This window comes from Mastigoproctus giganteus, chromosome 8 (assembly GCF_048544385.1).
Source record: "Mastigoproctus giganteus isolate SK-2022 chromosome 8, ASM4854438v1, whole genome shotgun sequence".
NCBI lineage: Eukaryota > Metazoa > Arthropoda > Arachnida > Uropygi > Thelyphonidae > Mastigoproctus > Mastigoproctus giganteus.
In genome coordinates, this window is record NC_143582.1 from 41503170 (window position 1) to 41526685 (window position 23516).

The 23516-nt window shown below is 37.0% G+C and overlaps 1 protein-coding gene across 4 annotated transcripts in view; it reads right to left on the bottom strand.

Moving 5' to 3' along the window:
* LOC150081484 (calcium/calmodulin-dependent protein kinase type II delta chain-like) overlaps positions 1–23516 on the bottom strand; it is a 645695-nt gene that overhangs the window by 63762 nt on the left and 558417 nt on the right. For all 4 annotated transcript variants that reach the window (XM_090379918.1, XM_090379916.1, XM_090379917.1 and 1 more), the window contains exon 18: positions 15683–15777. In XM_090379918.1, the coding sequence (XP_090236044.1) occupies positions 15683–15777 (95 nt within the window). The remainder of the gene's footprint in view (positions 1–15682; positions 15778–23516) is intronic.

Consider the following 23516-nt stretch of genomic DNA (forward strand, 5'->3'; position numbering starts at 1 on the left):
CTGACAAAAGAGCTATTGGGCGATATGAACGAGGCTCATCCACGGGCTTCTCAGGACTCTTGAGAATTACCCTCAAGTTAGCCGTCTTCCATACTGCCGGAAATACTCCTTCACGAAGACATGTATTGAAAAGGTCTAAATACACATCAGGACTCGCCTGACACGTTTTCCTTACCACAGCGGTATCAATATTGTCCAGTCCCGGAGCACGACCTTCCCTGGTCTGCTGTAAGGCTAACTCGAGCTCAGCGGGAACAAAAGGAGACTCGCTCCCACAAGTAACATAATCTAAATTCTCCTGAACAATCTGACTCTGCAGCAAATTATTAGGAGAATCTTCAACTAAAATTGAATTGATCAAGCAGGAGACGGAGTCAGCCCATCCCAAGGTCACTTTATCAGACACCACAAACGTGGACATAATCTCACCACCATAGATTTTATCGGTGACAATCTTATAGACAGAAGACCAAGGATCAGCAGAGCCCCTCTCCTGCACATAATTTCTCCAAGAAGCTTGTTTTAACAACATAATCTTGTTCTTATAATCATTCCTTTTAATCTGATACTGCAAACGCAGCTCAGATGATTCCTGAGAGTAACACCTCCATTTGTATAAAGTTTAGACACTGATGTGACAGCTTGTTTCTTTTTTTAAATGGTTAATGAATTTATACAGCAAGTTGGCATCTTTTATCTTGAGAGTTATCATCACTCTGCAGTCAGGTGCTATACTAATAGTGTTTTTTAACCAACAGATGGGAAGAATAGCCACTGAAATGACCAGTGGGAAGATGCATTTATTAATATACTTGTCTCTTGGAAAAACTGCTGTTTTTTTCTTGCTACAACACTGAGATAACTAATACCTGCCAATAAGATGAAATCCCCCAGGGGCTCACATCTGGTGAGTATGGGCTTGGCACACCCAGGGTCCTGAGCTGGATATCACCATTCTTCTCTTTCTTGGTGATTCCTCTCTCTCTCTCTCTGGGTAACCAGAGAATTTTTTTTTTTTTTTTTTGGCTTGTGTAGCATAAGCCTCAGGCTTCCTTGCACCATATGGCTAATAATAATAACTATTAATGCAGTGTGAAAAGATTCCTCAACTTATGGCATATGAACAAAATGAATATAAGTGCTATTTACAACAGCTTATACAGCTTGTATAGTCAACTATTCCAAAGTGGCACCAAGTGCAAGGCACTGTTTAAACAGTTGGCCACATCTTGAGTACTGCATACAGGTGTGAAAGCCTTATTACAGGAAGGATGTATATCTGCTAGAACGGGTGTGGAGAAGGGCAATGAGATTGGTGAAGGAAAAAAAAAAAAAGCCAGTGTTACCAAGAAAGGCTTCAATTTTGAAGCATCTGGAGACAAGGAGATCTGACTGAGGTGTTAAGGGCTTGAATGGATCGAATAAGCTCAATGCTGATGGCCTTCTTCCTCTTTCTCAGACTACACACATAAGGGGCATAGGAAAATTAATTAAAAGAATCTTTTAATTAATTTTCTTATTTTTAATTGTGTTAAATCGATTTTTAATTGTGTTAAATTGGTTTTTAATTATTTTTTAAACTATTTGTTACTCTAATGTAAGTTTTTTGATTTTTCCGTTTTAATTTCTGGAGAGTATCATAAAGCAGTGTTCTGCATACTATATTGAGGTAAACTTCTCTTATTATTTTACAAAGTATATGCATAAAGGCAGGAGCGGTTTAAGGTCAGTTTAGGCCCCAGGTGCAGAAGAAAATATTGGGCCCCTTAAAAAAAAGACAGAGACAGGGAAAATAAAAATACATGTTAACCATTTTTTTAAATAAATAAAAAATATTATGTACTATTAATGTTTTATTTCCAATAAAATTTGAATATAATATAATTAATAATAGCATAATAATAATCACAAAGTTTAGAACTAATAGTTGAACATATTAGTTCAACTATTAGTTTTATTATTATTATTATTATTATTATTAGCCATAGAGTGCAAGGAAGCCTGAAGCTTATGCTGCACCAGCCAAAAAAAAAAAAATTTTCTGAATTACCCCGAGAGAGAAATAGAAATAGAAGGGAATCACCAAGAAAAAGAAGAATGATGATATCCAGCTCAGGACCCTGGGTGTGCCAAGCCCATACTCACTAGATGTGAGCCCGTGGGGTTGTTGAACTAATATGTTCAAATAATTTGTTGGGGTTTTGCGTGGGCCCTTCAGAAGTCGGGCCCAGGGCACGTGTGCCCAGTGCACCTGCCGTTAAATCCACCTCTGCATAAAAGCAGCAGTTGTATTAATTATAGAAAATAAACTTATCAACTGGAAAGGGTATTCCAGCATATTCAGCCCAATTCAAGTGCATGTATTGAGTGAATCGCTGAAGGGGAGAGATAGATTAAAAGTTTGACTACTTGAACTGGTATCTCAATAAGTTTCATCACAGATCGTTTATTAATTTATAAAGTGGAATGTAAAAAAAAAAAAAAAAATTAGAATCAGAAGACTTCTTCATTGAAGCATGTCAAAGGTTGTCATATGAGACAATCTTTGACAGCTTCAAGAACATAGAAAACATTCTACAACACAGAAAAGGAGAGAATGAAGACACAATCGGTAAAAATAGTAATCAATTATATTCTTTTAACTATTAAAAAGATTTGATTTTTCACTGAATTTATGACTACATTTCATAGTATGTTCAACTTCCAAAACGTTTGACTGTATAAATTTTGTCATCTGAAATGAAATTATGAAAAACTGCAGAACTTGATACTTTCATGCTCTATTGCTAATCAAAGTACAAACCAATCTGTTATAAAAATGATGTGGTGTGGTGTTGTGTTGTTGTTTTTTTTTTTTTTTGTTTTTTTTACATTGCTGTAAAGGTGAAAAGTACCAAAACTGTGATCACATGAAATCTTAAATTAATACCTTTTGACACTGGTTCAATAAAAATAGCTATTCAAGATTTTTATTCACTTCATGAGATAGTTTACTTCTGATGTGCTTCTGTTATGGTTGGTAAAACATAGTAGTATGGTGACAGCACATTTTCAAAAATCGCTTCTTTAACTGACAGGTCAGTACTGTTTAAACTCGCAGAGAAGATCTTAGTATTGATGACATCTGGAAGGAAGTTTCATTGTGAAAGATATGGAAATATTACTGCACTATATTTATGATGTGCGGTAGATCTACAGAGTGAAGTGAAAAATTTAAAAACTAACCGATGTGACAAATTGTTATTCATAATAATTAAGTGAAGTTCAATAATTATTAATGACCATTTAAGTTAATTGCCTAAATCCGATAAATAATTCTATATGAAAGAAGGCTCCTTCATTTAATAAATGGAGATCATTTTAATGTGCCACCCAGTACACACCTACTTACTTTTGAAAGTAGGAAATTTCATAATTTTATCAAAAGAAAAGGAGAAGGAAAGCAGGTTTTTTTTTTTTTTTTTTTTTTTTAAATCCAAGCTTTTAAGACTTGAAATCAAATTTCAAGCCTAAAGTTTAGGATTGCACCAGTCTGGGAACTTTACATATGAAGGTCGTTTGTGATTAGTTTATTGTGAGCGCTGCAATAAAACTAATTACGATAAAATAAACTCTGGGAACTTTACTGAAAGTTCCCAGATTTGATTTCAAGTCTGGTCTCGACTTGAAATCAAATTTCAAATACAGATGTCTGGATGATACAGGTCGACCATCACTAATCCGCCAGCATTGGGACCTGTGGGGTGCCAGATTAGTGAGTCTGCCGGATCACCGGTGGTTATTTTAGCACATACATTTTACCCAACAGCTAACACGTTGACCTTTAAGACGTTGACTGCCAAGCTTTAAGAAAAAAATTTCCCAGGGGCCAAAAAATATTTAGGAAATAATTTGATTAGTAATTCTAAAATAAAAATTCTAACGTCAGTGTTGTCATTTTTTCGCTTAAAATATAAAAAAGTCTTTTTTTTTTTTTATGTCGCACATGTTGGTTACATTTTTTCTTGAGAAGCCGTGTCAGCCACATATGTGTGATGCTATTACGGCATACATATGAAGGTCGTTTGTGATTAGTTTATTGCATGCACAGCAAGCACTGCAATAAAACTAATTATGATAAAATAAACTCTCAAACATCGCAATAAGTTTGTCAGTATTGTTAGAGATTTTGTCAAAACAAGTTCGTTAGCAAGCTGTATTATCCATCATATCGTGTTGTGTTTTTCAGCAAGTTTGTATAAGTGTGTTGTAGAGAAAAAAAAAAATCTAAAAAAGGAATGGCTAAAATGAAAATTACTAAGATAACAGGAACTCAGAGAAATTGCTGGAATTTACAATTAAGCACAGTTAAACTTCTCACAGACACACCGCTGTTGAGTTTTTCAGAAGTTTAACTTTATCTGTTATGGATAATGTATGGTGTTTGCGCTTTACACCACGAGAGGCACTTCCTTTATGCATTGGAATTGGAACCATGGCTTTGGCTAAATGTGAGCAGGTTATAATAATAAATGCAGAAAAACAAGTGGGAATGGCTTGCCAGTGTTTATGAGTTTGCGCCAACAGCTGATGCTGCAACCAACGCCACCAAAATAGTAGCGGCAGGTTGGTGCGCCGATCCGGGCAATTTGAAATTACGTTTGCAGAAATTATGTCCGAATTAGCGGTGGAACTGAATTAGTGATGGTCGACCTGTATCTTCATATGATGACACCCTTTCTTGCTCACTCATGAGGCTGTCAGTACAAATTTTGCACAGGACTTCCTTTCCCTTAAATCTTCATGCAGAATTTAATGCATCATCTTCTTATTCATATCCAACTCACTAGCCATCATTCTGAGGATCAAACAACAATCCCTTACCACAATTTCCTGAATTTTTGAAACTTTGTCCTCATTTCAAAAAATTGATGGATGCCTACTTCTTGAGTCATCATGAACATTGTCACCTTCTTCTTTAAACCACTTACATCATTAAAACACAGTGGTCCAATTTAATGTTTTGTCACCATAAACAGTTTTTATCATTTCATATGTTTCTGCTGCAGATTTTCCCAGTTTAAAGAAAAATTTGATATTCATCTATTGCTGCATTGCAAAATCATGACACAAAGTTAACACTACTAACAAAACTGGTTGTTACTTGCAACTTGTCAGCCTACTGGGCAATCTCTGTACCACCATCTGTTGAAGGAAGTTTGAACTACAACATGCCACTTCCATTTATTTTCAAACTCACTGAACATGACTGAAACAGCACCAATCTGGGAACTTTATTACTGCGCCTCATATATGCATTTTATATTATTATACAATCGTAGGATTGTTTATCATTATGGTATACTTTCAAATATTAGTATGCCTATCATTTTACTACTTGTTCCTTACTGAACAAAATAGAATTTTCTTCTCTTATTTTAGACTCTCCACGACTTCCAGTTATACTGAATAAGTATTAGCCTATGAATAGCATTAGCATATGATGCAAGAATGCAAGCTTATTCAGCCAAAAAAAAAAAAAAAAACAACCTTCCCATTTCACCCACCTATTTGCTCCAAAAGTTTGTCAAGTTTTTATTCAAGTTATCAATTTCCACAATGACAGATAGAAGTTTGTTCCAGCAATCAACCACCTGCTGGCTAAAGGCAAATTTCCACACATCTATTTTACAACTGTCTTTCCTCAATTTGAATGTATCCCCCTCAGGAGCATAATCTGAGCAAGAGGAAGAATTCCATCAGCACTGAGCTTGCTTAAACCATTCAAAGCCTTATACAACCCTTTGTTCCCCTCACCAATCCCACTGCCCTTCTCTGTACTCGTGGAATCTCATCAAAATCCAACAGCTCTACATTCTTCCTAAAATAAGTCCCACTAAACCTAGTAGTAATAGTGGAATGTGATGCAAGAAAGTAAGCGTATCAGCTTATGCAGCATCAGCCAAAAAAAAAAAAAAAAAAGTTACATGACCATTCCCTCTAAATGTTTATCCAGTATTAACCTATAAACTTCCACAACGACAGATGGAAGTTTGTTCCAGCAATTAACCACCCACTGGCTAAAGGCAAATTTCCGCACGTCTATTCTACCTCTTTCTTTTCTTAATTTGAATTTATGCCCCCTTAGGTTCGTAATCTGAATAAGTGGAAGGATCCCATCAGAATTCAACGTGCTCAACCTATTCAAGGCCTTATACACCTCAAGCAGATCACTGCGCAGGTGCCTAGTCTTCAGCCACTGCAATTTGCAGGACTTAAGCCTCTCTTGGTAAGAGGATCCCTTCATTTCCCTCACCAATCTTGTTTCCCTTCTCTGTACACGCTCAAGCAAATCTATATCTTTCCTAAAATGAGGGCTCCAGACCTGTACGCAGTACTCAAGGCGTGGCCTGACCATCACCTTATACAGAGGGACAATCACCTCCTTTTCCATGCTAGCAAAATTCCTGTATATCATTTACAAAACCCTATGACCTGCTCTTGTAGCCTGTCTGCATTGTTCGAAAACTTCATATCTGACTACACAATTACTCCCAGGCCTTTTTCATTTTCTACCACCTTAAGTATAGTACCACACAGTTGGTACGTTCCTCTGGGGTTACTTCTACCCATATGCAGTACTTTGCATTTGTCAATGTTAAACTTTAGTTGCCACTTCTCAGCCCATCTTCCCAACTTTTCTAGATCCTGTTGGAGTAGTGTATTGTCATTAACAATCCTATCAACCTTCGTATCATCTGCAACTTGGACATTAAGCCCGATATACCTTCATCATTATCATTGATAAATATAAAAAAATAACAATGGGCCCAACACCAAATACCCTGGGGGACTCCACTAATAACATTAGTTCACATAGAGCAGTGTCCAATAAGTCAGAATCATCCTTCTGGTTTAATGTCCTTTGATAATTACTTTCCAAAATGGAAGTGATAATTGAACAATTGCTGGTCTAACAAATTTAGATCACATTCTTCAATGTATAAAGGAATAATGTCCTTAAGCATGCTCACATCCAGTGAATGGATGTGACACATGTCTGATTAAACAGCTATGTTCAGGTTTTCATATGATGACATAAATTTAATCATGTCTTTAAATGGGACATTTTCTTTGTGGGTGTTATCCAGCAAGAAAGACTCTTCAAATACTTTATACACCATGATAAATGATTTTAATAAATGAGCATTACAAACCCTTTTCCCAGGTCCCTGTTCACATGCATAACTGTCAGAACTAGGACTACAAATTAGCCTTTCTATAACTGCTGACATCATGCCGTATGAGGTGTCTTGCATTCTTCTCACAGCTTCTCATTTCTCAGCATCTTCCTGCCATGCTCTGTTAGTCCCTATATAAATTTATTGTTGAAAATTACCTATATTTCACCTTTTATTTCTGTCTAAAGTCACCTGGCTAAATTTCTTTAATGCAAAAAACTTTTATTTTTCTTGATTCAGAACCTCTTCTCTCCCCGCAATCATAGCAAAGTTCCTATCACTATTTTTCTGAATGCATTCCAATGCAAATTCTGCCAATGTAGAACATTGCTAAAATGAATGCTAAAGTGTTCATTTTTAACTACATGTTTGGTGTTCATCTATGTGCATTTGAAATCTTCCTTCAATCTCGCTTACATGTACTATGCTCCATCTTATTAACAGCTTAAATATCACCATTTCAAGCCCAAACTTTTTACTGGTTCTTTGTTTTGTTTTTTTCTTTTTATGTATGGAATTACTACTGCTCTTTTGTAATCCATATTGTGTGTTATTGTTTTTTTTTTTTTTGTTCAAATATTTTTCTAGTCTTGTTCACAAAATTACTTGGGTACTCATTATAGTGCTGATTTATTCTGTGATTTTTTTCTTTCCATAAATTTAAAAACATCTATTCATTAAAGCTTCAATAATACCTTTTTAATTTTGCACTGGTGGTTAGACCTAAAGTTTAGGAACTGGCTCAAATCCGTTTGCTTTCTGTACACCTGAGAACATAACTTGTCTTCCTCTTTAATCACTAGAATATTTCAAGAAAGGCAAGCTATTATTGGCCTCAATCACAAACTTAAACTTAATGATTTTATGAATGCTCTTTAGATATTCTTTGAATGTAATTCTTCATGTTCATGTTCCCAAATTATGAATACATCATCCACAAAATCAACCCATAGAGAAGGACTTAAAATAGTCTACTGGATGGCTCTCCCTTCAAACTCTCCACAAAACAGATCTGTAATAATCGGTGATGATGGGTTCCCTGTGCTGAGGCCTATATTTTTAAGTATATTTTATCTTTGATCTCAAAATAACTTGAAACAAGAAATGCTTCATTTAAGCCAAAAGAAAAGAACATGTGAGGATAATCTTCCTAGAGTTATCAGCTTGCTTGGACTGTTTAGGAGTGCTTACAACAGAAATCTGTGATTCAGAATTTCTTTTCGTCAAGGAGTTTGTTGATTTGTCTTCTTTCAAAACTTCTTTTGGATCATGGACTGGATTTGGACATGAGCCAGTACTACTCATAGTGACTGCTTGTTGCATTTTTCAATTTGGTAATTTTGAAAAGTGCTCATATGATTTTTATAATCTCTTTAAATATATATGTCAGAAGTTGCCACTGTTTCTACAGTTTAGTTAGAAATATTTACCCAAACACAGCCAGCATTTATACTACGTTTTACAACCTTTTTAACTTTGGTGGCCTGCATTAATTGATACATTCATTTAAGCACCTATTTCTTGATAGCAGTAAATTTTATCGATTATTCATCCACTTTCAGCGGAAGGCATGCAACCCCCCATTTTCAGAACAGAAATTAATCAATGGTAAGAACAGCCTGTTATAACTAAGTGCTCAGATTCCTCTTTTATAACCTTGCTGAGCAGTTTATAGGCCTACTATAACAGAATATTATCAACACCAAGCACCAAAAAGTTTTGCTAAATCCCACAAGCTTTCGGGTCAGTCAGAAAATGATGCCCAGAACTGTAACTTGTAGGATCACCTTTTGACACTGACACTAAGAGCAAGTCACTTTCAATTTTGTATTTTTTTTTTTTTTTTTTAATTAGGTTAGGGAAAATTTATTGGAATGGCAGTAATCACTTTGTTTACTGCCATTGGTAGCAACTGAAAGTGGAACATTTTCCAAAGAGTATCATCACTTCTTTTTCATCTATTTTTTTTTTAATTTCACTATTGGGAAACATATTTCTAAATGACACACCTGTATATACAACTCAGAGGAAACTTTATGTTCTGTGATAAATAATTCAAATAAGAATTTTCATAATTTATCACAGCACTATGGCACTATTGGGGCTATTTTGTGAGCAAATGGCCTGGAATCTTATTTAAATGGATGTTAGGCATAACAAAGTAAATCTTATATGCCTATTAGATTTAATGTTCAAATATTAAAATGTTATTTAGACACATTTTTATATAATTTATAAATAAGGAAATTATTAATGAAAGGACTAATTACAATGATTTCAAATTTTGGCAAAGTTATAGCTGGACATGGATTCATGTTAGTCAAATCAGTACTTAGATGTACCTTAGTATAAAGAGTACCTTTTTGAATTATAAGCTGAATGTAGTAGGCTCAGTAGGGTGAGGGATGTATTATGAAACCTATTTTTCACAAAAACAGTATTGGCTTCTCTTCTCTTTACTTTGAAAAGTTACATTTATTTTCTTTCCACATGTTGCACATTATTCATATGAACTTGGTTGCAGATGTCTAACTACGCATATTTCAATTTCTTTATGCTTTAAACTTCACACATACACATATATATATACACTCTGTGTTCATTGAATTATGACCGCCCCATTCATAACGGACTATGCTGTATAGCGCAGTATAAAAAGCTGAACCACTTCCAATGCTAGAGAAGTGGTAATTTGCATCTGATCATGCAAATCAAAGGGATAAACTGGCAGTTATGGTACGTAGAAAAGATATCGTGGAGTTTCAAAATGGCATGAATGTGGAAGCCGTGCATCAGTTTTTTTTTTTTTTTTTTTATGTGAACCCCAAACACGAGAGGTATTAGAACCTATAGTACTTAGTACCGTGCTTGGGTTGGAGGTTGAGAAGACGAAAGAAGATATTTGTTGACATTGGACTTGAACTTCTGTAGATTGTAATTTTCAGGAAATACGTATGAAGGAAGGTTGTTCCAGAAAGCGGCAGTTGAATGAATAAATGAGGAAGATGAAAAGTTGGTTCTGTGGGTTTGAAGTTGGACAGTAAATGGCTGGTGGCGGCACATGTTCGGACTGTTTTGAAAGAGAGAGTGGGAACTATAGAAGCCAATTCAGAAGAACAGTGCCCATGGAAGTATCTGTAGAAGAGGCATGCAGCAGAAACAGTGCGTCTATGAGAAAGCGAGTGGAGAGACTCTGTTAGAGATGAATCATTAATTAACCTAACTGCCCTCTTCTGAATGGAATCAAGAAGCCTGAGAGAGGTTTTGGGGGCACCAACCCAGATGTGGGAACAATATTCCATGGCAGGGCGGATTTGCAATTTATAGAGTGAGCAGCTGTTTGGAAGAAAAGTAACGCCGAGAGCAAAAGTTGTTATTGTTATTTGGTTTTTAGGAGCATTAGCAACTAAGGCCATATTGCTCCGGGAATATGTGGTGGTCATTCCCTGACCTTTCCGCATCCTCTATATTTGGTGGTGACGGGCTCGAACCCCGGTATAATCAAGAAGTGTGTGCTATGCACTGCTGCTCCTTCCCACCTGGCTACAGAGGCGCCTGAGAGCGAAAGAGAAAACCAAGTTTTTTAGATGCAGAGGAAGCAATATTTGTAATGTGCTTGTGCCAAGAGAGATTAGAAGTTAGGGTAATCCCCAAAAGAGATATATCATTTTGCCTAGAAATCGGAGTGTCACTAAAGATAAGCATAGGAGCAGAAGAATCCTTTTTGCGAGAAATAAGACAAGACTGAGTTTTAGAAGGTTTGAAATCAACTAAGTTGTCTTTGTCCCACTGGAGAATTACCTGAAGATCGGCATTTAAGAAATTGGCAGCAGATTTTCGAGAAGTTGAAGCTGATTGAGCAGGACAAGGTTTCTCAAAATGGAAAATTGAATGCAATGTGCTATCATTGGCAAAACTATGGATAGGATTTCCAGTCAATGGAAGAAGGTCATTGATATACAAGAGGAAAAGAGTGGGGGAAAGAACTGAACCTTTGGGGACACCCGCATTAGTGGAGAAGTTAGAAGACAGAGAGCCATCTATCATCACTCTCAGTAAGCGATCAGAGAGAAAACTGGATAACCAATTACTAAAAACAGTTGGCAAACCATAAGATGGAAGCTTGTTTAGAAGACCTTTATGCCAAACACGATCAAAAGCCTTTGAGATGTCAAGAGCAACTACTTGTGTTTCACCGAACCTTTCCATTGAATTTGTCCATAAATGGGTAACATAAGCCAGAATATCACCAGTGGATCGACACTGACGGAATCCATACTGGCGATCGTTGATCAGACAGCAGAAAGTTTCTAGGTAGTTTAAGAGTTGGCGGTTAATTGATTTCTCCATTACTTTAGAAAGAGTAGAAGTAATTGTAATGGGACGATAATTGGATGGGAGGGATTTGTCACCCTTTTTAGGAACTGGCTGGTATGAGCAAATTTCCAAGCAGAAGGAAAAACACCTTTGGAATAAGAAAGTGAAAAAAGGCGGCAAAGAATAGGAGTAAGTTCAGGAGCAGAGGTTTTGAGAACAAGTGGAGAAATACCATCAGGACCTGGAGCTTTCTTAGCATCAAGATCCTTCTGATATCCTTTTGACAGATGACCACAGGAGGCATTGAATGGAGCATGTTAGGAATGGTGGGAGGTGTTTTACCAAGATCATTAATACATGAGCTGGAAGAAAAATGGGATGCTAGCAGGTCAGCTTTATCCTTGGCTGAAGTGACAACAGAACCATCTGGTTTGGACAGAGGTGGGAGCAGAGATGGGCAAAAGTTGCGGCCAATAGCTTTGGCAAGAGACCAGAATGCTCGGCTACCATTAGGGCAAGAAGCAAGTTTTCTACTCTTAGCCTGTTCAAACTCTAGTTTGGACTGATTAATAACTGCTTTACAATTGTTGCGAGCTTTGGTGTAGGCAGAAAATGAAACTGAAGAATTAGAAATAAGCCAATTACGATATGCAACATTCTTCTCTTGGACAGCCTTAGCACATTTATTGGAAAACCAAGGTTTAGATAAAGGACGAGATTTTAAAGTGGAGTGTGGGATAAAGGATTCCATTCCTGCAAGAATAATTTCACTGACACGATCTGAGCAAATGTTGACATCAGAAGTTTTGAAACAGTAATCCGACCAAGGAAAAGAAGAAAAGAAGTCTCGCAGGTCATCCCATTTTGCATTCTTGTAATGCCAAACAACACGAGGTTGGGAATAGCCATGAGATAAAGCTTCCATTGGAGAAGAGACAATCACCAAGTTGTGATCTGAAGTGCCTAAAGGACTTCTCACTTCGACCGTGTACTTTGGTTTGTTTGTGAGAAAAAGATCAAGCGTATTGGTTGTATGATTACGATTGTCTGGTATTCTTGTAGGTAAATGAACAATCTGTGCTAAGTCATTAGTAATTGCAAAAGCCTCAGCATCTCGAGCATTTTCTATTCACACCGACCCAGCAACCTGCTGGGTCGGTGTGACTAGAAAACGGAAGCCAGCTGGAGTTGTGAACATTAAAATCACCAAGGAAAATTACCTCACTGTTAGGAAAGTTGGACTGGAGAAGGTCAAGTTGCAAAGAGAGGAAGTCAAAGAGCTCCAAGTGATTAGTGGAGTTGGGAGAACTGTAGAGACAACACATGAAATTGAAACAATGAGGTAGAGAGATTTTAAGTCAGAGAAGATCACAGAGAGCAGATTCCAAATTGCCAGGTCTGTGACAGGGAATATCAGAATGGACATATGCACAAGTACCACCTTTGAGGCAAAAGGAATCATTCAGCGAATAATTTGGACATCTGAGATGAGCAGTAGTTGAATCAACCGATAACTGAGATTCTGTCAGAAAAAGTACATGGGATTTGGAAGACTGCAAGTGGAAACAGACATCGTTGAGATTAGAATTGAGACCACGTATATTTGTGAAATGAATTAGGAAGTCCTTGGGAGGTTTAGATCTTTTTGCAGATAAGCTTGCTCTATTAGTTTGACAATTCATGGTGTATTCAATAGTAAGAAAAATTGGGTGGGACATGCTGTATGAAGAAATGAAATTTTTGGATATGGCATACATGTGGTAAGAATATACACAGATCCTTGACATAACGTGGCCTCGACAATACTCCCCGGGATCACACGCTACTCGGACTCCCTCCAGTTACTATCTGGCAGAGTAGAGGTAGCAAGATTATACACTAGCTGATCCGGAAGCCTCCTAGAGAGTTACCAATAGGTTTGGTCTGGTGTACTAACTAGCGGCCAGCCTGCGAACACCGTTTTAGAGCTGTACCCTCGAAATGTAAGGAATATTGGATCTTGCCACGACAATCATCATAACCTCAAAAGTTATCAATCATACTGCATGATGGAGGAGATAGGGAAAGGTTGGCCGGAACTTAGCTCTAGAGACTAAACATGGGTTCCACCACTTCAAACCTCCAATAAGCAAAGTGGTGGTAATTCACCGGTTGGTGAGAGTCATCTACCACCTAGTACTGCCTAATAACATAGAGGGGCGGCGTTCCTCCATGTGGTGTGGGCACCACGCCTCGACCCCTGCTTACGTTGGTTCACACCTGGGTGGTCACCCACCATGTACTTGTGCATGGAGGTTATACCCAGGATTACTAACAGTCCCACCATCGTGAAGGTGCAAGCAGAGGATTTGGCTGTCACAGACCATCCGGACTTCATCGAAATTGGGTCCACTTGACTTGAGTGTCACCTGAATATCAGTTCCATCAGCGTTTTAGACTCCCAGGTAGCAAGTACAGCTTGTCTGGCATATCTGAGAGAATGTCTGCGACAACCTCAAGGACCAAATAGGTGCTTCCATATCAGAAATGGCACATCTTGTTGGTTGCTCACAGCTCACTGTGGTTAAGGTATACAAAGAATGGTGCTGGATGAGTCAAGCTGCCTCCCACCGATAGAACTATAAAGTATTATGCTAGGTGGAGGTTTGTGGTAAGTGAAGCATGCAGTGCATTGTACAGGCTAAACGACAGATTACCGTGTGCCAGCTGACATCACAAAACAATATGGGAAATACAAAAACAATATCTCCCAAATGATGATGTGCCACACAGTCAGATATATGGGGTTCCGCAGCAGATGACACAAGAGGCAGCCTCTCCTCATCACTAATCATCATCAGCAGTGAATGCTGTGGTGTCAACATGATGGTTGGACAGAGGAGGGACTGGAAATGAGTGTGCCGGCTAGATGAGTCCAAATACCTGGTGCAACACACCAACAGACACTTTCGTGTGTGGTGCAAGCAACATGAGTCTGTGGACCCATTTTGCATGGTGCCCCCGTGCCATCAGACAACTAACACACTTTACTGTACATGGTGCCCACTATCCAGGAAGGTGGCACTGGCTGCATTGCTTAATATGGGACTTGTTTTGCTGGCAAGAACTATGGCCTTTAGTATGTACAGACAAATGTTTCACTGGTGGGGTCTACAAGCAGCTCTTGGGAGACTATGTGAACCCTGCCGTGTTGCATTTTTTGCCGGAAAGAAATGAAATCTTCCAAGACAATGTGCCATGTTATCGGGCCCGCACTGTGCAAAAGTGGTTTGAGGAACACAGTGAAGTTATCACACACTTTGATTGGTCTCTAAATTTGCCTGATTCAACACCTGTGGGATATTTTGGGATGGGAAGCATATGGACATGCAACCATCATCTATTCTGACATTGAAAGCCTTGCAGGCAGCATGGCTGCAGATTCCTACAGACATCTAGTGGAGTCAATGCCTAGGCGAATAGTTACTGTTAAACATTCAAATGGTGGCTTGTAATCACAGCATATGACAACATTTCATTAATTTTTTTGAAATTAGCTATGACAATGTATGGTTTATTATTAAATAACAACACACTACAAAGTATTTTAAGATTTTTTTTGTTAAGCATCAAAAAATTTACAGGAAAAACATTATATTATATACCACCCAACTTCAAACTCACAGAATCAATTTTTCTTCTTCCTCATTTATTCCTCCAACTTCAGCTTTTATTTCCTGAAAATTACAATCTACAAAAATTCAAGTCTGCTTTTAAAAAAAAAAAAAGTGTTTTTTTTTTTAAATTTGTTATTATTTTTATAATTTGCAACTTAAAATGTAATGCTTTGGAAAAAAATTTTCTAAAATTAGGCAATGGCTAAGTTCAAATGTTGCTGGATTTAATATTCTGTTTTACTTGTGTTTTCCTTAGCCTAAAGTATAACAAATGTACATAAATCCTGCTATTTTCCACAGCAGATTATTTACTTATGCATGAATTTTTCTAAATATTAAAATGATGAAACATATCATTTCAAGTGGTATGACACCATGTGGGAAATGTGCAATAAAACTTGTTACTTAGGGTTGCATCATGTATGTAACACAAAAATCTATGAACAAAATGAATAAAACAGATGTATATTAATTTTTTTATATTATTACCATTATCAAAGTAAAACTTATGGAAATCCATTCCTTCCACCAAATTACCTAATGCTTCTGGTTCAAAAGCAGTCATGTATGGATCACAGAATTTTCTACAAATAGAAAAACAAAATATTTATAATTTTTTTGTAAACTCAATGAATCAATATTAAAATTTTTGAAGGGGATACTTTAATTTCTCTATGACTAAGCAGAGAAATAGGATAAAAGGTTTTCTATTTATGGGTAAAAAAATTTTAGTCATAAATTTGTAAAATTTGTCTTGTGATGAACTCTGTAGGAGGATATACACGATGTAATCAAGTTAAGGTTTTCCAATTTACTAACCAGAAATGACAAGTCATAAAAATGAAACTTACATTCTTATTCAATGTAGTCTCCAGATTTCCATACAATTTTTTGTAATTTTTTTTTATATGCCATGAAGGCTCTGATGAACCATGCTTTAGCGAAATATTTAGTCAACTAGTAAATTACACAAGAAGCTGCTGATTTACTTCAAAATGTCCTGCTATGAAGTGGGTCTCTTATAAATGGAAACAATCAGAAATCAATTGGAATGTGCTCTGGTGAGTATGGAAGATCTGGAATAAAGATCTGCAATGCTGTTGCTATGAGGATAATTTCATTCATTCATTCATTCTTTAGTCAGCAGATGTCTCCAACTTGTGTCACAAAACACATTTGATTCACTGTAAATGTGTATTTAGTTTACACATTTACAATGATTATTTAGTCGCCCTAGTGAATTTAATTGACTAGGTCAACTCTAAATAAGGGTAAGAATTTTTATTGCTGTTTCTTTCTAGAAAAACTTGATGTTGCTTTTTCAAGAAAACATTTTGTCCCATCAACAGCACAATGGTAAAAGTGAACATGTTAAATCATGAAATTCGGGCAGTTCTATTGGAAAGATGGGTATTTAACATGAAAGTTCTGTCACATGGCTGTTTCCTGTAAGAGTAACATCGACACAGAACTTCTTCAGTGGTAGTAAAGTAACAAGCTTCAATTGGGCACACTGTCACATGGTCTCCGGAATGAAGTGCGAGTCACATCTCATCAACAAAACAATTACAATTGTGATTATAAAAATAATCTCACTATCTGCATGCTTGAAATTAGTTTTCTTTATATCTGGGTACCTGTTTAGTTGAAATTACATTCATTTTGAGGTATCTATGGAAAATTGTATCTACAGTCCACAAGTATGCAAATTGACGTTGCAAGTGCCTCATAGCAACAGCATTGCAGTCTTAGTGAATGGATCTCATTCTTGTCCATGTTCCTTGAACCAACTATGTACATAAACAAAATAAACATTTTTTCAAAACTAGGTCTTAAGGATACAATCTCCAAAATTTTCTGGTGAATATCACTGGAACTACTCCAGTGATACCTGTAGAAGAAAACTGCATGTTGTTTTATTTAGAATATTTGGTGCAATCAGTAGTAACCTGTTTCCCTAAGTTTTACCAATATTCCAGTTGATTTCACCACCATTTCTACATTTTGTTTTTATGTGAATGCATATTAAAATTCTAAAATCACTGTTAATGCAGGATTTATTTCTGTTCATAATATGTTCCATACACAAAGGGAGTTCAAGCAACTGTAGACTTGTAAATAGTAGTAGCAGTGGCATGTGATGCAAGAAAGCAAGTGTATGAGCTTATGCAGCATCAGCCAAAAAAAAAAAAAAAAAAAAAAAAAAAAATCACACCATTCCCTCCAAATGCCTGTCCAGTTCCTCATTAAATTTTTTTAACCTATCAACTTCCATAACGACAGATGGAAGTTTGTTTCAGCAATTAACCACCCACTGGCTAAAGGCAAATTTCCACACATCTATTCTACATCTGTCTTTTCTTAATTTGAATTTATGCCCCCTTAGGTTCGTAATCTGAACAAGTGGAAGGATCCCATCAGAATTCAGCGTGCTCAACCCATTCAAGGCCTTATACACATCAATCAGATCACCGCACAGGTGCCTAGTCTCCAGCCACTGCAATTTGCTGAACTTAAGCCTATCTTGATAAGAGGATCCCTTCATTCCCCTTATCAATCTTGTTGCCCTTCTCTGTACACACTCAAGCAAATCTACATCCTTCCTAAAATGAGGCCTCCAGACCTGTATGCAGTACTCAAGGCTTGGCCTGACCATTGCCTTATACAGAGGACAATCACCTCCTTTTCCCTGCTAGCAAAATTCCTATATATCATTGAAAAAACCCCACGATCTGCCCTGGCAGCCTATCTGCATTGCTCAGAAAACTTCATATCTGACTGCACAATTACTCCCAGGTCTTTTTCATTTTCTACCACCTTAAGTGTAGTACCACACTTAAGTTGGTACGTTCCTCTGGGGTTACTTCTACCCATATGCAGTACTTTGCATTTGTCAAGGTTAAACTTCAGTTGCCACTTCTTAGCCCATCTGCCGAAATTATCTAGATCCTGTTGCAGTAGCACATTGCCATTACTGTCATCAACAAGCCTGCCAACCTTTGTATCATCTGCAAACTTCGACACTAAGCCACTTCATCAATATCATTTATAAATATACAAAACAACAGAGGACAACACCGAACCCTGTGGGACTCCACTAATAACATTTGTCCACGAAGAGCAGCACCCATTAATTACCACTCTCTATCTTCGCCCACTCAACCATCCTTTTATCCATTGTAGCAATTTACCCTTAATACCATTCTGCTCCAATTTGTACAATAGTCTTCCATCTGCAACAGTGTCAAAAGCTTTCCGGACATCCAAATATATTATATCAGAATTATTTTTTGCATCCAGTTCCTTTGTAACCACATCATAATATCCTATCAAATTTGTCAGACAAGACTTTTCCTTAACAAACCCATGCTGTGTCTGAATTATTGCTGCAGTCTTGTCTAGATGATCCTGCAATGCATCTTTAACCAGTGACTCCATTATTTTACCCGGAACAGAAGTTAAACTAACTAGTCTGTAATTACTCGTGTCACCCTTCGATCCCCCTTTGTGAATTGGGGATACATTTGCACATCTCCAGTCTGTGGGGACCTCCCCTGGGTCCAAGGATGCTCTCATAATTATGGCTAAGGGTTTGCTTGGTTGCTTTGCCGCCTCCTTTAATATAACTGGATAGATCCCATCCACCCCCAGGTACCTTTCTTATGTTTAACTTCAACAATTAATCCTCCACTTTGCTCTCAGTTATTACAAAATCATTAAGTACCCTGCTACAATTTGATAATGTTCTGCCATTTTCAAACCTTAACTCCTCATGTAGATGCAAAATACTCATTCAGTTTCTTTGCTATCTGAGCAGGACCATCAACAGTGGAACCATCGATATCAAGTGGACCAATCAGATTCATACCCTTCCTTTTAGATTTCATATAAGTAAATAAATCCTTGCTGTTTTTCTTAGCATCTTTTGCCAAAGATTTCTCATAATCTGTCTTCGCTTGCCTAACCTCATTTGTGACCTGATTACAGACTAGCTTATATCTGCCATAGGCTTCTGAGTCGCTTGATAATTTATATGCATCCCACGCATTTTTCTTCTCTGTCACGAGTCTCATTAGTTCATTTGATAACCATTTAGGCCTAAACCTTGAACAATATTTAATAGGTATGAAACTTTTAGTAGCATCCACGATTAATTCCTTGAATGCTTCCCACTTAGAATTTACTATTGGTAACATCATCAGTTGATCCCACTGTACAGAATTTAAAAACTGTCTGAGACCACTGTACTCACCTTTACGGAAGCAAAAACCATTTCTTTACCCCTGATGGTAATTATATCTTTAAGTAAATTCCACATCAGTACACTGTGATCACTGCCACCTAGTGGTTCCTTTATCTGCAAATTCGTAATACAAGAATGATCACTGCTGATAACCAGATCAAGAGTATTACCCTCTCTGGTTGCCTCTCGAACATGCTGCTGCAAAAAACAATCATCCAATAAATCCACAAAAGTCTTACTAGTGTGTGAGTGATCAACCCACAAGTTCCAGTCAATATCTGGGAAGTTAAAATCCCCCATTATAAGACATTCTGATTTACTAGCCCACTCTATTTCTCTGTACAATTGTTCATTAGGCCTATAACACACTCCTACTCTTATTTTTGCTTTTGCATTGCTTATGTCACACCAAACTGACTCAACAGTGCACTGTTCATCTATATCAACTGGATTCACTTCTTTTGATTTTATATTTTTCTTAATTAACAGCATATCACTTCCTCCCTTCCTATCCTTTCTGTATACATTGTACTCCCCAAATTCCAGTTCTGCATTCCTTATATCTGTGTGACACCACGTCTCTGCTATCCCAACAATATCCCGTTTGATGTCTTGACCAACACTTCAAATTCATCAAATTTATTTACTATACTTCTAGCATTGGTATACATGCAAGTATACATGTACCTATCCTTATTATTAGTTACCCTAACACATCCCATATACCCACCTGTTTCACGATGACTGCCATCACTACCTGAAACCCCCAGCACCCCTCACTCCAGGTCGCTACTTATTCTAATAGAAGTTGTGGAAGAATCACCTTCACCTCTGTCTGCAGCTACCTTTAACCTTTTAGTCTGTGAATCACCCCAAGCTAGAAGTTTTCCGACCCACCTAACACTGCCTCGATAGCATCAGCAAATATTCTTGCACCCTTTCTATTTAAGTGTATCCCATCCCTGTAGAAGTAGCAGTCTCTCCTGTTAACAAGCACAGACCACGCTGAAAAAAATTCTGCCCCTTGAGCTTGCACATTCCCTCCAGGGCCGAATTGATTGACAAGGCTCTTATCATGTATTTCCTCCTATCGTGTCTAGGCAGAATTGCAGACACTTTCAAATTTAACCCTGACTCTCGACTTTTTTCCAACATTGACCTGTAATTGTTAAGTAAATCTGCAGATCTCTTACTCTTAATGTCATTGGTGCCAACGTGTACAACAATATCACCTTTTGTGCCCTTAAAAGATGATATATGCTTTACAACATCATCAACTTTTGCCCCTGGCAGACATACCCTGGTCCTGTTCCATCTATCCTTTTTACACAATATATTCCCCGTCTCCCTGACAATAGAGTCACCAACAATAACTAGTTCCTTTGGGATCAGCGCATTCTGCCTTGGAGATTGCTGCTGTGTTGCCTGATGCCCAGGAGTGAGCTCTGGCATTGAGTTGGGCAGCTGAGAGTTTGACGGGCCACTCATATTAATTTCTTCGAGGGCATCTACCCTACACCTCAAGCTCTCATAGACGCCCCGTAGAACGCTGAGTTGATGCCTAATTTCTCTCTGCACCTGGCACACACACACACACAAAAACATCCTCCTTGGCTAGATCATGTTCTTTTCCAGAGAATTCGGCAAACATTTCACAAGCTGCACATTTTTTTAGGCTGTGATGCATTGGAGAATTTCCCCCCCCTCAGTTCTCCCCCGAGTCATAGCACCCCTGCCAATTTTGTGCCCGTTGCTTTGCTGCTCTAGTCTGGGGCATGATATTTTAAATTAATAAGATCAATAAATTTAATTAATTAATTGTCAATTACGCTATCTAATAGAATCCTAAATGCAGTGATGCATATTACGCTATATAATACCTTAGAGCTGCCTAGTTACCACAATTAAAAATTTGAATTCCCTACTACTCTATACAAAAACAATGGCTACAAGATGTGAATGAAATAACGGTTTTAAGTATATTAAGTAGTAATCTACAAAAACTCTTTATCTAAATTAAAAATAAAAATAACCAGCGTAACAATAACTATAAGACTACGTATAAAGTACAATATAAAATAATAATTAGGTAAATAAAAAGGCAAACAGATTGCTTTTTCGGAGCCTGTAATTCACAGCTGACAGAATTATGGAATCTATGATTAACCTATAGCAGTGGCACGTCTAGCATATCCTTCAACAAAATATCTACTGTGCATTAATCACCGGTTACAGATTAGTGGATGTACATCCATCTCCTTTCAAAATTGCTATCTTTACATTTTGGAAGTGATATTGTTTTCTTTGAATTATACATGAAAAGGGTCTGACAGACCCTGAGCCAGGGATGCCAGATGTCCCGCAATGTGTGGGACAGTTCCCTACAAAAATGATTTGTCCCGTGCCCCGCAGCAACATTTAAATGTCCCGCAGGTAAAATATTAACAGATTTTGACTGTAAAATAATAAAATAATGCCATAAAAAGTGATGGATGCTGTTATGAAATGTATTTCTTTCCTAATATGTATGAATTTCGGACATTGGCGGGTGAGTTGCACGCTAATGCTCACGGGATGCGTTAGATGTCCTGGAATCCCCTTGAGCCACTCTGGGATTTTTAGATGTAAGCGTCTGCGTAAATAGTGCGATCAACGATGTCAGTGCTGTCTGGTGCATCTGGTGGTCTAAGCTAGGTGTATCTCGAGTGTGTTTATCTTTCATTATAAAAAGAATAAAAATTATTTTGACATTATCTAATCAGTTCAGCTGCTATAGGAATTGTTACCTATATAAGATAAATTTCATTTAATTTTTGTTTGAATTTGTCTTATTAAATTAAAAATTAAAATGAACGGGTTGTATTTAAAATATCAATTTATTCTAGCCTTCAAAATGTCAGATGGTGAAAGTAGTTTCAAAATTCCAAAAAAGAAAAGAAGACAGTTGGTTCACTATAATGCAGATTGGGGAAAAAAGTATAGTTGGATTAGTCACGGTAGAGACGATCATAGTGCAAAATGCTCTACATGCAACAATTTCATTTTCATAATTAGTCACGGTGGTGAAAATGACGTAAGTAGACATTTGCAATCTAAAAACCACATTGCAAATGTTCAATCAATAGCAACTACATCAAAAATTTCTAAGTTTTTTATACCAAAGCAAAGCAAGGCTCATGAAGATGTCGCATTTGCAGAAGTATCGTTTTGTTACCATTCTGTTATGCATTCTCATAGTTATGTTTCAGCTGGTTGTGCTAGTTCAATTTTAAAAAAAAATGTTTCCCAACTCTGGAATTGCAGCAAAATATTCTTGTGGTAAAACAAAAGTTTCTGCCATTATTACAAAAATTCTTGGAAAGCACTCAAAAAATTACATATTAAAACAACTGGAGAATAATAAGCCCTTTTCTATAAGCATGGACACTTCTAATAAAGGAAACGTAAAAACTTTTCCTTTGGTTGCGAGATATTTTGACCAAAACCATGGTGTAAAAACTGGTTTGATATCATTCATTTGGTTAGAAGCAGAAGATACTGAAACTATTTCAAATGCTCTCATCCAACAGCTTAACATTTAATGAATTATCTCTCAAAAACATTACTGCATATGGAGCAGATAATGCCAATATTAATTTTGGCAAGAAAAATAGCATTTTCATAGCATTAAAAAAATTTTATGAAAATATATTACCTGCTGGTTGCAATTTGCACATTCTGCATAACACTGCTAAGCGAGCTTGCAAATGTTTGAGTACTGATATAGAATCTATTGTTATTAAAATATTTAATGAAAAGAGAGCTTGCAATTGTTTGAGTATTGATATAGAATCTATTGTTATTAAAATATTTAATGAAAAGAGAGCTTGCAATTGTTTGAGTATTGATATAGAATCTATTGTTATTAAAATATTTAATGAATTTGGCTCTTCAACAAAAAATACGACTGAACTAAAGGACTTCTTTGAATGGACAGAAACAGAATGGAATGAAATGAAATGCTACAGCATATACCAACAAGGTGGCTGACTCTTTTACCGGCTATTGAGCGACTCTTGAACAATTTTGCACCTATTAAAT